This window comes from Anser brachyrhynchus (assembly GCF_964034855.1).
Source record: "Anser brachyrhynchus genome assembly, chromosome: 9".
Classification (NCBI taxonomy): Eukaryota; Metazoa; Chordata; class Aves; order Anseriformes; family Anatidae; genus Anser; species Anser brachyrhynchus.
Genome location: NC_137703.1, coordinates 1,355,392 through 1,372,106, shown reverse-complemented (window position 1 = coordinate 1,372,106; position 16,715 = coordinate 1,355,392). Strand labels below are relative to the sequence as shown.

At 39.0% G+C, this 16,715-nt stretch overlaps 1 protein-coding gene across 8 annotated transcripts in view; it reads right to left on the bottom strand.

The window, feature by feature from the left end:
* The window catches only part of MME (membrane metalloendopeptidase), a 41,893-nt gene that overhangs the window by 9,458 nt on the left and 15,720 nt on the right, over window positions 1–16,715 (bottom strand). For all 8 annotated transcript variants that reach the window (XM_080604731.1, XM_080604732.1, XM_080604733.1 and 5 more), the window contains exons 9-18: window positions 15,577–15,711; window positions 13,352–13,453; window positions 11,187–11,323; window positions 10,994–11,087; window positions 9,526–9,654; window positions 8,475–8,573; window positions 7,346–7,426; window positions 6,294–6,397; window positions 3,052–3,110; window positions 293–412 (exon numbers count right to left, since the gene is read on the bottom strand). In XM_080604731.1, the coding sequence (XP_080460857.1) occupies window positions 293–412; window positions 3,052–3,110; window positions 6,294–6,397; window positions 7,346–7,426; window positions 8,475–8,573; window positions 9,526–9,654; window positions 10,994–11,087; window positions 11,187–11,323; window positions 13,352–13,453; window positions 15,577–15,711 (1,060 nt within the window). The remainder of the gene's footprint in view (window positions 1–292; window positions 413–3,051; window positions 3,111–6,293; window positions 6,398–7,345; window positions 7,427–8,474; window positions 8,574–9,525; window positions 9,655–10,993; window positions 11,088–11,186; window positions 11,324–13,351; window positions 13,454–15,576; window positions 15,712–16,715) is intronic.

Below are 16,715 nucleotides of genomic sequence, written 5' to 3'. Positions count from 1 at the left end.
TTTTGATGCACTAAGACGGGTAGCAAGTAATTACAATCACACGGGCAATAAATAAATAAATATCTGTAATGAGGAAGTCATACATATGATGCTCTTAATTTTCCTTTTTTCTAAACCAACTGTATTCCAGCTAAGGAATAAAACAAACTAATCCAGATTGAATTAGAAGGTTGGATTAAGGCTCTCTTAGGAAGTCTGGCGTAGTTCTGACCTGTGATTGATGCTGGATTGATCATGTGTGTAAAACTTCCCATGTGCTCTAAGTTTTGTAACTAGAAACTCAGTAACTTACCATTGTCATCAAACCCATGTGTGATTTCATGACCGATGACCATGCCTATGCCACCATAATTCAGAGATTTGGGCTGGGATGCACTGAAGAAAGGGGGCTGTAAAATGCCAGCAGGAAAGACTGCAAAAAAAGCCAACATGATTAAGGTACTGCCTCATTATGCCATGTGTACAGTGTGAACAGACCGTTTTAGCAGGCTTCAAACAAAGTCGTGCTGTTCCCTCAGATTTACCAGCAACAGTAATTGTATTTACATGTGGTAATGGCTGTAGGGAAGTAGAAACAGATCAGCAGGACCATTCCCCTTCCTCCCCAAGCTTAGGGTAAAGCAAAAGAGTTCTTTAGACGCTTGCATAATCATGATCAGATTTACTTTAAGCATTTGTTACTGCTTTGCTTTGCGAAGGAGCAGCTGTACTTTTCCAGTTTACAGCATTTAGAGCTCTCAGACTCTTGTAGCATTATTAAATAGACCTTGCAACACCATGGAAGATGGGAGGGTGTTCCCCTAGAATGAATAAATTATTTGATCATAGCCCCCACCAGAAATCAATCTCAGAGGAATTTGTTCTTCCTTTGAAAATATCAGTAACTCCCACTAGAATAATAATAATAATAAAAGGCCATGAGAGCAGTGAAAGAATTGGAACAAGGAGCTTCTTTTCACCCACTTCTATTTTTTTACACTTTTAAGAAACAGCTTAGTAAAAATAAATAATCTTGCAATTGTGGTATTTTTATAAATGAAGATTTGTTCTTGTGTTTCAGTGTAAATCCCGGTACGGTTCTAGGCATTTCTTACAAGAGAAGAAAGAACCATGAGAAAATTGAAAAATAACAGGTTAGAAAAGAAACCATTTCTGCTGCCCTGTGTAAACTGCTGCCTGCTGTCATGGTAATTCTGTGTCATTGTTACTTTGGCATGTAATTAAAGAGCGGAATGTTTCAATGTTCGTTATTATCAGAAAATGCTGATAGTAAAGACAAGAGTGTAAAGGCCACACTGTGCAATGGGCTACTTTGTTGACTGGCAAAACAGAGCAATATCTGGAGTACAGCATCAGAAGGCTAGTCTTTTTTGTGAAGATTACTGCTAGCAAGACATTTCCTCAGAATGATAGGCATCGGTCCTGCTGGCTCGAAACACAGCTGTAACTTCTTTGGAGCTCAGTGTGCCCTTTGCTTGAAAAGCCAGGAACATCTTCCCTTCCTGGAGGCAGGCAGTTCCCCAGGACTTTCAGTTCAGAATAATTAACACCCTGTCACCTCATCCATTTTCAGAATAAAATGTCAGAATTTAAAGGTTTTTTTTTAACCCTGTCCTTCTGAAAACAAGTTATTCCCCATCTTTTGCTACATAGCACAGTGGATAGGTCTTCTTCGTCTAGCGGGATAGATTTCAAGCGGAGATGTAGAAAGGAAAGGAAATGGAAGTGCAGCTTACATGGGAGCTTTGAGAACATCCAAGGAAGGAAAAACACATGGATTATTTCCCTCAGAATCCATGCAGCCAATGACAAGAACATGCTGCTTTTCTTCCTGGATGTGTTTGCAGACGGTAACGCCTTGGCCAGGAGTGCCCGTGTTGCACGGTATCCCCCAGGCAGGCCGAAGCATTGCTTAGCTGAACCAGCTCCCCTTCACACACCTGCCTGCAGGCCAGGGGTAGCCGGTACCCAAAGGAACGGACGGGGGGCTGCCTTACTAGTGGCAGCCCAGCCGATTTGTTTGGGGTTGGGTGGCTTCCTTAGGACCAGTGCTGCCGACGGAACAGCAGGAATCACAGCCGTATTGGAATGCAGTAACAGAGCTCTAAACTTCCTACACATCCTGCAAAAACCTCCTTTTTAGAGGTTATTTTTTAAAGAATAGAATTACTAATCTGATTTGGACATCATTCTAAAGATCAGACTGCTTTAATTATCTGGACATGCCATAGCTGAAAGATGAAGTAAGAATTTATGGCTCAGATTAACTGCCATCACCTTCAGTCTTCCAAATCAGGATTTGTTTTCTACAGATTATTGAGCAAAACAATTTCTAATAAGGCCTTCTGGGCAGATTTTTATGCTTAATATTCAGTAATATGTTCAAAATGCTCACTTAGCTTTACCACTACCAAAATGACTGTACTGTCTTGCCGTCCCTAGTACTAGTAGGGAGCTCTTCTATGCTGTGATTCATAACTAGATCCTTAAGGTAGCTGGTGAGAGATTTTCTGAGGAAAGTTTGTCTTTTGGGAAGTGCTGATTTCATTAAGCCTCAAATGTTTTGTTCCAGCTGCCACAATTATTTTTCCTTAGAGAAAGTGGTGACAGAGCCCCGTAGGATTGCTGTCTGCCTGGGACGTAAGCAGCTCTGAACAACGAGCGTGCGTTCCAGGAGTACGCTGCTGGTTCCATGCTCAGGACGGCTCACGTGAGGCTGCATTCCTGGACTTCCTAGCAGAGGATCTTACAGCTGTATATGGGAAAGTGCAGGAGATAAGGACACAGAAGCTGAGAATAAGCTGTTTGCTGTACTAACGCTTTCACGTCTGAATCTCAAGCTTCTGTCCTTGTTCTGCAAGTGATTCAAAACATGGGGAGACGAAAAACTCTATGGCCACCGATCTCAAGCGGTGAAACCTCTGAGTTTGCTCTACTGAGACCCTTCTACAACCCCCATTTCACTTATATTTTTAAAATACATGCGTATATATGTATGTATATAACTTGGCCATTAAAAATGTATCCAGGTAGTAAGCTGGTAAACCTTACCTATCTGGTTCCTACTTGCAGAATAAAAAGCATTGACAACAGCAGCTCCACTTATCCACCTAGGAACAACAGAAGAAGTTAGAATTTCAGTTCTCAGTGGCAGAGTTAGCGACTACAGATACAAACCTAGAAATGGAAATCACAGAATCTCAGAATAATTGAGGTTTGAAGGCAGGTTTGGAGACTGATGAATCCAGTGCCCCTCCTCACAGCCTGGTCAACTAGAGAAAGTTGCTCAGGATGAGTGTAGAACCATAGCGTGGTTTGGGTTGGGAGGGACCTTAAAGCCCACCTAATTCCACCCCCTGCCACATCCAACCAGCCCAGGTTGCTCAAGGCCCCATCCAACCTGGCCTTGAACACCCCCAGGGATGGGGCACCCTCACCTTCTCTGGGCAGCCTGTTCCAGCGCCTCACCACCCTTATTGTTAAAAAGAAGTTTTTTCTTAGATATAGGTGGAATTTGTTGTATAGCAGTTTGTACCCGTTGTCTTTTGTTCTGTCACCAAACGCTACTGAGGAGACTGCTCCATCTGCTTTACGCCTGCGCATCAGGTATCTCCACACACTGATAACACGCCCTGTCCCCCTGCTGCCATTTCTCCTTGCAGCTAAACAATCCCCGTGCTCTCAGCCTCTCATTGTATTTCAGGTGCTCCGATCCCTCAACCATTTTAGTAGTCCTTCCCTTAGTTATCCAAACTGCTTAATGATGATACTTGGTTTGTGTTTTCATTTCTGCTCTTACTGCAGGACTGTACAGGCAAACTTTTCCATGAAAAAAAACCAACACACAAAAACAAAAAACCTATCAAGCAAACAAACAAAAAAAACCACTGAAACACAGAAACGAAGGTCATAATGATATCTAAACATTTGGGGATGATGTAAATTTTTTTTTCAAGACCATATTTTTGCATTGCTTATCATCATCATATATATATCCAGATATCTCAAGTACCACATTAGAAACTATTACAGTTTTCTCTTTATCACACTTCCTTAAGGAATGAAGTCACATGCAAAGATCATCATGAGATCTGTGGCAAGGCTTGACGCACAGTCCTACAGGTTAACTTCAGTAATAACTCCTTTCCTTGCTGAAGACTCTTCGCCTTACTTTCGGTCCGTCTCAAAACATAGGAAACAATGGGGGTCCAAGCTAAGAATAACAGTTCAATTTACAGAGCCAAGGAGCAGAACCAAGAAATACACAGGCTGATGGTTTTTGAATTCTTCTTAGGAGATCACTTTCTTTTCTCTCATTTCGTATGTTCTTACTGCTCATTGTGGATTAGCATGTGCAGCTGTATGTGCTTTATCGGGTTCTATGGGCTTCAGTTGTGCCTCATATTAGCACAGTTCTGGGAGGTAGTCATTGATCTGGGAACTGTTAGGACTAGAAAAGTAAAAATGAAGTCTTGCATCTCTGGTTTTGATCGAGGGCTGAGGGCTGTAGTGGCTTATAGGCTATGAGTTCCTAGGGTGATTTGTAATAAACAGGTTTTTCCCTTTACATAAGCAGTTAAGCCTGACCCTGGCAGTTTTATTATACTTAATAAATAGTGTTTGACAGTACACTGAAAAGTTTTTCGTAGGAGACTTTGGACTAACAGAGTGAAGTTGTAAATGATTTATTTGGTAACTGTATTGCATAACCAATCATAAGCAGCGAACTGTACCCCAACAGTGGCTATTACTCAATGAACTCAAAATTAACTTGCAGAATAAATGATACCTATCAGGAGATGATCACTCGTGGCTGATATTAAAAACCTCAACTATAAGGTTGATGATCACTTCCAGGTTTACTTAAGGTAATTTTTGAATGCAATTAGAGTTGGTAGTTATGGTAGTTACTCCTAACTAATATACTCTTATGGGAACAAAACAGGACTTGTGCTAAATTAAGGAGAAGTAATTCAACAAGCAAAATTCAAACAAAGCTTGAAGTTAAAATAAAACAAAAGTGAGATAGCTGTTAGGTGGAACATATATTTACAGTTAATGATGTGTAAATGCTGAAGAGAAAAAGCAATATTTGGAACTATTTATCTAAATAATGACTATATTTCTGAAAAAACTCTGACAGTATTTGGAAATTTCATAATGGCCGTTCCAGAGGTGTGAAGTATATGTCATCTTCTGAAAAGGTAAAAGTTTGAAGATGCGAGATGATTTCTTTTGTTTTGTTTTTCTTAAAAAAAAAAAGTCTGGAACAGCACTATGAAAATGATAAAGTAATTAAAAACAGAAAGACAGAATCATATAATAATTCAGCTAAGTACCTTTAGAAGTCATATGGTCTCATGTGAAAGTAATTAGATCAGGTTGCTTATAGGCTTGTCCATTCAAGACTGGAGTATATCCAAGGACGGAGATCAAACAGCCTCTCTGGGTCTTGTTTCACCACCCCATAAGGTGAAAAGTTTTTCCTAATATCTAGTCAGAATTTTTCATATTCTAATTTGTGTCTGTTCCCACTCGTTCTATCACTGTGCATCTCCAAGAAGAGTCAAGCTTCTCTATATCCCCTCCCGCTAGGTAGTTGAAGACAACAGTAAAACCCCTCCTTTGTCTTCTCAAGACTGAACAAAACCAGTTCTCTTATCCTCTCCTCTACACAAATCCATCTCTGCAGCCCATATTCAAATGACCAGTCCTGCAAAGTTCGCATAGCCTATGGTGACCACAGTCTTCTTTCTGATTTCGCTTAATTAATTTTTAATGGGTCAGAGCTGGGACAGGACGAGTAGCCAGCACAGCTAGGGAATGTTCTGTGTCAGTCTTTTAGTACATCTACATCAGTACTTTAATTCAGAGCATGAGAACATTTCTGAAGTAAATTCCTGCTCATCTTCATTTAATCGTGCCTTGTTTGGCATTGCACAGCAGCCTCTGAGCAACAGAAATAAAACACATGGGGATGAAATTCATCTTTCGGATGAACTTAATTGAAAAGCTGCTCTCCAGGAGTCCACTTAATCCGCTCCAGGAGCTGAGAGGCCAGACTAGACCTACTCCAGAATACTTAACCTTCCACACCATCCCCCAAGTTTCATCGCCCTTCTTGATAATGTAGGTTCAGCCTTTGAGAAGATAGCAGTGCCCTCCTACTGGCTCTCTTAATGGGGGAAAAATTGCAGGTAGGTCATTAAAGCATTGATGATTACCCTCCAACCAAGTACTTCCTCCTGTGGAGACTGGGTGTAAACCTATATATGGTATTTTAAAGTACTTACTCCTCTTTGTCCACCTTTTCTCTGAGCTTTTTCAGTCTTTTCTTCTGGGTAAATACTAGATTTTGAATAATGTTTTCAAAGTATTCTTCTTCTTTGAAGTTCAACTAAAAAGAAAGAGGAGAAAATACTTAGCGGCCGTGTTAGTGATTTGCAGTTAAAGACAGATAGAGCTGGAAAATCTAGTCTTCGGCATTATAATCTAAACAATGCATTTCTAAGAGTACTTTTTATCTAGGGTTAAAGCATGGTTCACAGTTCTCTGCCATATCACTGAGTTGATACTGTAACTGGATGTATGTTATTGGCTGTATAATCTTTACCAGAGATCTTTATTCCCTCTTTATATGTTTAGAATTAAGTTGAGCATTTGTTGGTTTTGACCCTAATTTATGGGAGTTGCCAGCCTAATAAACTGCAATTCTACCTTGGAAAGAATACATAAACAAGGTTTAAACTGTGTTTTAAAAGCATACTCTAATTATATGTCTGTATTTTTCAAAATTAAAATTTCACCTTCTAAGGTAAATTCTACCTGAACATACATGGATGTTGATACGCTAATGGAGTTATTCTTAAAATGAACCTGCATCATAAAAGAATACCGAGGACACATTTGCAGTGAGAAAGCTCAGGTGCAGTTTAAATTATACAGGTTGTCCACATTGTACTTCAGGGACTGATTCCCATTCATGGCTAGGCAGGTGCAGTTACTAAGTGAAGTGTACCCACATCCACGTCAACCAGTGTTAAATCAATCTGTGGCAGATTTAGATATACTTGACTGAACACCATTGTCTCTATGTTTTATTCTAGCATAATTCCTCTGGAATTTATACATTCCCTTGAAATACCATCAAATACACATCACCATCGGTTCTGGATCAGCTGCACCACACTGAACTTTAATACATTCTTACTTACTCCTTTGCAACTCAAGACAAGATTGAGTTATTCCGTGCAGATGCATATGATTTGGCTTGGCTAAGAAGACAAAAACACAATTTCTCTCTTAAGACCTTTTTCTAATTATGCTGCCTATTGTGGATACTTACCTCCTGGTACTCACTATTCAGCTTATTGTCATCAGTCATGATCTCATCTGGATAACCGATCCTCTCTCTAATTGCTGTTGCCTAGGGAAAAGATAATTTGATATCCATAGCAATCAATCAGGAATTAGGTAATAAGTGTAGTGTGGAAGCAACTGTAGAAAATCCAGAACTTCAATTATATATAGTTTTTGTACACTTCTTTAATCACTGAAATCACTGTGAGGTTTATGGTTAATTATAACAGTGGAAAATTCCAGAAAATATATTGGCCCTTCTTTTATAAGTAAACTTAGAGAAACGTGCACAAGACAAACAAACATACTCCAGCTATGTTTTTGAGTTGAAAGTCTGGTTTAAAAAATAGTAGATATCCCAAAATATTTCTCATACTTTACAACATTTAAAATTGAAATAAAATTCACGACTGGAAGTTTTTTAACTTCTGTATGTTATAGGGAATCACATTTACAAATTTTCAGAAACTCAGCTTCAGTCTGTATCCAAATTTCTTAACTAGCTCCCACATCTACATTGGAGTGAAATACTTTATTAAATGTTCCCAAATTTTGGCAATTTGAACTCCTGAACAAAGTCTTTTAACTCAAACTTTACTCAGTTTCATTTGATAGTTAAATATTGATTTGTACTTGATGACAATGCCAGAATCAATTAAAAAAAAAGAAAGAAAAAAATGATTATAGCAGCTACTACTTCTACCCTTAAAAGAGAGCTCACTGAAGGTGTCCAGTCTATGATTTGACTTTTTGTTCTCATCCTATTGCACGTAATAGCTGGTCAAATCACCATAAATCATTCCTTCCCAATTTCAGTATTATTTTCTTGTAGACATTGATTATCGATCCCCTTAATCACTGATTTGCCTGAAAGGTCTTAATCTCTTGTATGGATGTTTTCTATTTTGTGTGCTTATCTCCAGAGAAGCCCCTTCGCATGTAATTAATTTGAATCCGATATAGAAATCTATAAGCAGCTGTGCCTGTATGAACACGTGTTTTTATATATATGTAACATAGTGATAGATGTTACTGCTTCTTTTTTTTTCAGGAGACCTAACAAATGGTATGCTCATCTTTACAGAAATACACAGTATTTCCAATATTTAACTTACTTTTTGCTCTGCTTTCTTCTTGGTTTCTAGATCCATCCATGTGAGTTCATCTAAGGTTTTTATAAAAACATCACGTATATCTGCAATCATTTCTTCAACCTTGGAAGAAAACATTAGTATGTTACCTATCCACATAAAATGATCAAGTTACTTTTCAGCAGCGGTAGTTTGTTTATTACAGTCTTGTTTTTCCTGCAGTAGCTGCTTAAGCGTGTGCCGTTTATGGACCACACTCAAAATCTGGAGGTCGAGTTAAGGAGTGCTTTTGGCCTGTCCTATGGGAGGAAAGGGAATGGGCACGAGCTCACAATACAATACGAATTATTTGGGTAACAAAAAATCTGTCAGATATCCATCTGTGGGATGTTATGCGTCTGATGAAATGGTTTTATATGTGCCTACCACAAAGAAATGGTATATCTTAAGCTTGGATTACAGTCGGAGTGACAGGAAGGAACTAAGTCCTTTCAGGTTAATTTTCAGCAATGCAGTGTGTGACTGAACACAAACAGAAAGAACCGATAACCGACTGTCCCTGTGCCCCGCGTTGGCAGGATGTGAACTAGCATCAGTCGCAAAGAAGCAGCAGGGACTGTCGGTTCTAGGAAGCGCTGTTCCTTGCGTGTGCTTTTCGGCTGACGCGTGGCCCCTCACTACTGCGGCTGTGGTGGTGCTTTAGGCTCCAGGCCGGCTCCTAGGACACGTGGAGCAGGCAGATGTCTCTCTCCCTCCAAGCGCGCACACGTACCCAAGTTGCATTTCACATTACTTCCCAGTGTGGCCGTTTGCACTGAAGACAGGCCAGCTCAAAGGAAGCGCTGCAGAAGCGCGCAGTGCAAAGGAGTGGCTCTCAGAGCCCAGGCATTCTTGTTACTCCCCAGCGGTGCAGCGACCGAGAAGCAAACCTGAAGGTTAGGGTTTTCAGAAAGTGCACCTGCTCTACGGAAAAGTTGAACTGAAAGTGTAATCCAAGCTTTTAAAAGAACCGCATGTTAAGTGACACTTAGGTGACATTTGGATGGCACACGGGTTAAGTTTGCTAAATCCTTACCACATGTTTACTGTCTCCAGCAAATGCTTCCTCTACGTATAATCGTCCCACTGCGTTTTCCATGTTGCCATTGACATAGTTTGCACAGCGCCGCCAAACAGCAGTTTCTGATGTTGTGCCATAAAGTGCCTGCCAAACACAAACATCAGATAAAACAGTGACATCTGGGCCTGCGTAAGATAAAGGAGAACAGTGGCTGACTGGTGGATGTGTGTTTCAGAGGAGCCTAACTGACCTTAAATCAATGTATTTGATTCATGTTTGTATTTACCACAGTTAAGTGGACTCACTCTGTGAGGGGAGCATCCTTCACAGTCTGAGGAAGTATAAGAATCATTAGCACTATTCTTTATCCTTTCAACATATGAAAGGTAGAGAGAAGACACTACTCTAAAAGCGAAGAATAGGAGAGGTCAGAGAGGAATATGCTGACACAGCATTTCTGTTGCTGCAGGGGTCTGTATCGCCATTCCAGCTCAGACAGGGCCGTTGTGATTACACAGCAAAAATTCATTCCCTCCGTGGTTTCCCACCCAGCCGACAGCACTAACGGCGCGTTGCGGGTAGAGGAACACACTGCTTTCTACAGCAACAAAAACCTGCCTCTTGCCGTATTAGTGAAAGTAACGCGCGATTGAAATGCAGGGCTGTGGATTTGTGTGTGTCCAGAAATTTCCTCAGTGAAGTGCTAGGATGTAGTGCTGGATGTTTATAGAGTTCAAAAAGTAGCATTCCTTGATGATGCAGGCTAAGCAAATGTGAAGCTTCATATTATAACAATTTTAAAGAGCAGGAACAAAAGAAATAAACAATGAATAAGACTACTGTGTTCAGATATATAAAACTGAACAAACTAAATGTCCATTAATTGCCTCCAGTAATTCCCCCTTTTTTTTTTTTTGGTAACAAGCAGAATCTTAAAATGCTGCATATGTGTGTGAAAGTGTTTCCTTTTTAACTAACAGATAAAACAAAATGGCCTTAATCTTTATTAATGGAGCTCAGCAAACTTACAAAGTAGAAAGTTCAGCTGGGGAAATAGAGAAGATTTCTATCTCCAATCTGTGGGATTGCTCAACATTTCCTTAAAAGCACTAAAATATCTGCAAGATCAAATGACTGAAAAACAAGACTGGGCTCACATTGTTTGGCTGAATCTATTACATTAAATGCTGAAGAGTTTCTAACAAGTCGATCAAAACTGTAGAGCAGTTGTTTGCAAATGAATATGACTGTTATCAAAATGACCATATCATAAATGGATTAATTTAGATTTGGAAATAACAGAGACCAAGTATCAGAACAGTGCTTTTCAGACCCACTTCAGCTATTAAGCATATATCATATAAATGACGCATACACTCCAGCGGGAGCTTCAGCAAACAAATATAGCTTTTGTGCACAAAATTTAAAATACATTAAATTTTTATATAGGATGGACGTGAAAAAGAGAGATGAATTTCTGCACCTTACGGAAAGCATTCCTTGTGTCTTTGTAGTTACGGCTTAGGCTGTTTACCAGATCCATTACAAATCGCCAGATCATGTAATTTTGAAGCTCTCTGTATAATAAAACAACAATAATAAGCTGGTAATATTTTTAGACTTCTGAAATTTACTGTAAATAAAATGCAAATTACAAAAAAACCTAACATACCTACCTGGGAGTATACTTATTAAGAATAGACTTCAGCTTGGTAAGGTATTCTGGATCATAAACAACCACATGTTCTGTATTCTCAACATTAATTTGTACAGTTGACATTATATTATTTATGAATTTTGACCAGTTGAACACCTGGAAAAGCAATATGCATTATTATATTGTTAAATCCTAAAGAAACAGTATTTAGCTATTCAAAAAATAGGTTTGCATAACACAAATGCTCTGACTTGAGTTCTCCTAACAGCTTCACCACTTGTAAATGGCATCATTGTAATAATAACTGATCTGAGATAATTTATATCCACTGTGCTCTAAAATCTCATTAACATATGGTGGTATTTAGCAGAAAGAGTCCAGATACTGTTTTGTTTTCAGTCTTACACAATTAAAAATGTTACGGCCCTTTCCATTTAGCCTGGAAAAGCAGATATATATATATATTTTTTAAGTAAAATTTCAATTGCCTTCTTGCTATATTTGGCTATGAACTTCTAAATCAAACCATGACTAAAAGCTTTATTTTTCAATATGGTATGGGCAATGAGAAATTTGTGGTATACATGACAGTACATTCTCAAGCATATAGTAAGGGCTTTCTCCGAAGTACACTGAAGTCCATAAAATGACTTATTTTAATAGGCTTTAAAACAGACACACCGAATACCCACTCCAACAAATTTTCCTCTGTATGCTGTAGTACGAGATACTGAAAAATGAAATGGATTTGGTAGCAGATCTGTTAGCATCTGATAGCAGCAAGCTGTGGCAGACAAATCTACTTCCCTTCATCTGCATGGTACCACTTGAGACAGATCCCTCAGCCTGCAGTCCTTTGGGCGGTACGGTGTTACATGGTTCTGTATGGTTTCTTTAGTCAATACGGTTATACGGTGTTACGGTTCTTTTGACAGGAAAGCTTTACTGGAAGAGGTAACGTCTTTTATCAGACAAACTCTGTAGCTGAGGAAAGTAGATAAGCTTTCAGGAATAGATCTCTTCAGGTTTGAAAGAGAAGCAGCAAACTTCCAGCTAATTTTAGGGATAATTGCTGTACTATCCTTAGACCATTACAACAACACGACCAACTCCCATCATGTGTCTTTTGTGCATTTTTGGATAAATTTAGAGCAGATGATTATTGCTGATCTGCAGTGCTCCCCGGGAACTAAAAATAACCAGGGCAATACCATTCTGTGAGCAAGAGAAGTTAGTTTCTGACATTATGATTGCATTCTGACATTCTGACAGTAATGGTAACTGTTCAAAGTAAGATCTGTGGGAGAAGGTAAATTATGAAACAGATTAAGCTAGGCAGAATGGAACTGCCGTATAATTTAAAGTTGAAGAATCTAAAGTCAATAAAAATAGCAGAGACTATGAAGCTGTGCTAGTAATAATAGTGTTTCATAGCACCTCGCTGGCCTCAGAAGGCTCGGTTAACACACTGCTGCCAGTCAGAGCACAGTGCTTGCCATCTGTTAGCGTCTTTGTCTGCGTGCAGGACTCTGAAGTCGCTTATCATAAACATGTGCGTGTCTAGTAAGACATGATGCTACTGGGAAGGCTCACCCATGTTATCAAATCTTTTGATATTCTTTAGCTGGACTTTGTGGTTACTTGAATTAAAGGCTATACTGTGCGAACAGCACATGGCTCAGATAGGAGACAATTCAGAGCTGAAACATCTTGGGGGAGCTACAGTGGGAGGAATGGGGAGAATTTTCCTGGTGTACGGTCGTGTCATCCTGGGCTTCTTTCTGCTTGCTTTGGGAGCCCATCTGACAGAGGGAATGGTGGAAAACCAGGACTTTTTGTTCTGAATCTGTAGCTCTGGATAAACAGAGAGGGTCTGAATAGTCACACACAATAGCGCAGCATATTTGAATGAACTGGTGGCTGCGTTTTTCTCCATCTCATATTGATGCAGAGGGGCAAGATCTGCCTTCAAATTTGCAGGAACAGCAGGTACAGACTTTTACATATAGTTTAATGTCAGCAGACTTTTAGGTAATACACTGTGCAATTCAAGTATCTTGTTTAATTTCAAATGTGTCTAAGCTCAAGAAAGAAATGTCTTTAAAGAAAAATTTGTCAGGCATTATCATTTAATCTCATCAGCCATAAATTAGAGGTTAAAATACCAGATTATTGATCACTCACCGTATGATTGATTTCCAATGAAAAGTTGTTTTGGAGTTGTGCCAGTGTCATTTTATTATACAGCAGAAGCGGATCGTTTCTGTCTTCAGATTTTGTTGTTGCCTATCAAAGTTAATCATGAGATTACTACATTACTACATAAATTGAGTCAGTTCATAGGAATTTTAGTAAGTAGAAGTAAAAAGAAAAAAAAATTCTGGCTTAATACATTACCGTGAGAAGTTTGCATAGCTGTGAAGCATCTCACGTGTATATACGCAGGTGCAAAACCGTGGGAGAAGGGAATCAAGGAAATGTATTTGTTGAGTATAAGGTGGCCTGTGGGCTGTGGCAGGAACACAGCGCGTGCATTCTGATCAGCATGTACGTGCTGTCTAATATATTCCTTCTGGAACCACTGTAGGATGGGAGGCATAACTCACTCAAGCTTCACATTAGTCTAGGCAATATGGTTTTGTACCGGTGTGGTGTTAAGAATGTGCATACATTAATACCTTAATGGAAAGACTGTATTAGGCCATTTGTTACAGACAATAAAACTGCCTCGCTGCCAGAGAACTGTGTCTGCAGTGGTGCTTTACGAGGTGACTTTATCCCTGGAGTCTCCAGACAGGAAATGTCAGCAAGGAGGTCTCTGGGATTAGGGTACAGACAATGTAAATTAGGGAGAGGAAAAAAAAACCACAGGACTCAGTAGTATTGTCTCCAAACTACTCCCTTGGTCTCTGATTTCTGTCTTGAATATGTTTCTGTTCTTTTCCTCAAACAGCAGTGTGTTCTTTGCCTGGATGCTTCTGATGTGCATTCCTGTATCCCTTTTAGCGTGGACGTAACATGTGACAGCATCAGCGCTCAGTCACCCTGTACTCGAGCCCCTTTTCACTTCGACTTTTTTGATGGCAAGGAGAGAACATACAGGCACACAAGTGACTGTGGGAAAAGAGTGATCTTGTGATCCACGAAAGTAATTCATGGGAGAATCCATATCACTGCTGCCTGGAGTACTCCACTTGACTCAGTCAGGGGCAAGAACAGTAGCTCCCGCCGATTTCAACTCATTTGAAAAAATCAGTCATGCCAACTCTGATTTTATCTCTATCCATTTTTTTTTTAAAGAGATTTATCTTTGTTTTCCTCTCTCCTACTCTACTCCCTAATGTATTGTGCATTCAGTATTTTATTCTGTTTTCTTCACCAATTCCCAAGAGCACAATGCCTTCTCTACTCTAGTAACATTCCGGATGGTGCCACGTTTTCTAGCTTTGATGAAAAGGTTAAAAAGTGAGGCAGTAGCAACTTACCCACAACCACCTGTACTCTTTATCAGCAGCAACTGCTGTAGAGAAATTTCATTTGCGGCTTCCTTTCTTAATCCATTTCAAATATTTCTCCAATAAATTCTTTTTCATTTAATAATTTTCTCTCTCCGATCTAAGCCCAGAAGTGTTTCTCAGGAAAATGTGAAATAAATCAAAATCATATGGTTTTAGTTTATATAAATGCGGTGGAAATGTCTACCTTGGCCAAACACATGCCCTTACTATCAGGGTAACTTAAAAAATAGCTGAAGCTATTTGGCTTGTTTTACAGTAATCTTCAGCTTCAGGACCTTCTGAAATGTTTAATAATTACAGGCCATGTTTTTGCTCATGGATGCTTTAATTTCCACTTGCTTTTCTCCATGCAAATTTAAATTCTAGCTATTTCTCCAGGGCATATTTTCTGGAGAACAGCGCTTGATTAAAAATGCACTTGAAACAATCGGTATTGTGGAGCAGCTTGTGTAGGACAAACATTACTTTGTGTTCTGTGGCAGGCTAAAGGTTGGGAATCTACTGCTCTGGTAATCAAACAGCCCATGTGAAGAAAAGGACAAACAGAAAAGAGGCCCCAAAAGCATCTCCCAAAACATACTTTCTAAAACTGAACAGAAACCAAGCCTGTCTCTTGCTTTCTCCTTCTCTTGAAGGGCTTCTGTGAAGAGATTAGGATAAAATATTTTGCTATTTGGAAAACAGCTAACTCAAATATTTCCCCTTGCTCATTAGAAGGCACGTCTTATTATGTGTTCCTTTTAGGTGTTCCAGGCCCCATATATTTTTGGTCAACATTTGGTCCCACAAAGTAGCATGAGCAAGTAACTTAACAACTTGGTTTATAGTTAGCTTTCTTAGGTATTAAGAAGAAAGCTATTTAAAGAATACTTTAAAAATGTTTTTTCTTACATTAGCGATCTCTTTCTCCAGGTCCATAACTCTTTTCATTTCTTCAGAAATCTGCGTCTCATTGAAAGAAATGTTTCTTTCTTGTAGGATTAGTTTAGCTACAGAAATCATGAAATCAACATAGGCAGAACACGCCTGCAGGAAAAAAAATACAAATAATTTAAAGACAAAACTCTTCAAAGTATAGCACATTTTGATTATCTTTAAGATTTCATCTTCATTTTTATGAACTATGGTTCTTCACCCCTTTTTTAGGTAACTTTACAGTAACTTACTCCAAAATACTGTTAGATCACAAATAGAAATTTGAAAAGCCCCTCATGGAAAATTGCTGTGTGATTTGTAGCACTGCTCAAACCTAAACACTGTCAACTACTGCACTGTGTTTTCATTATTTAAAATGAGACATTGGTAGGTCCACATTTAAACCACCACCTGTGTTTTTTCTAGCTCACTTTAATTACAACTTCCAAAAATACTGCTTCCAAAGAGCAGTGTTCCCAGAAACGTAAAACCAAGAGAAATGTTGATGGACTGTGTAGGATTAGCATTGTGGGAAAATTACTCCCAGAAGCAGTGTAGCTCCTCCCTGCTGCAGCCTGGAACATTTAGAATATAGATTTTTGCTATACCTAAGTTTGGTATAGGTAAGTACACTATGGATATATACTATTGAATATATTAAATTTAATACATCTGAATTTACCAAGGATAGGAATGGATATATACAAGTATATTCTCTTAAATGTTACATTGTCAAATATCTATAAAGGTATCATTATATTTTATGGAACTTAATTTTATTCTAATATCTCCTTGATAAGTCACACTAATTTTTCTGTAAGCAGAAATGCTCTTTTCAATATACTTTTAAAATGCAAATCAAAAATACATATTAAGTTAGCTAATAATAAATCTATTTTAGGCAAAATACCTTAATCTACTAAAACAGTGATAAAAATTGGATTAGTAAGGCGCATGGCATCAACTTCATTAAGAGACGTATTTTGGTATGTTCAGCTCCTAAGGCAGTGGGTTGCAGCCCTTTTAATGAACGCTGCGTTTGTACAGCCGTTCGGATAGCTGCCTTCCTTGCCATCCATCCGATGTCAGCCTCCCCTGCCTGCCAACAGTGCGGT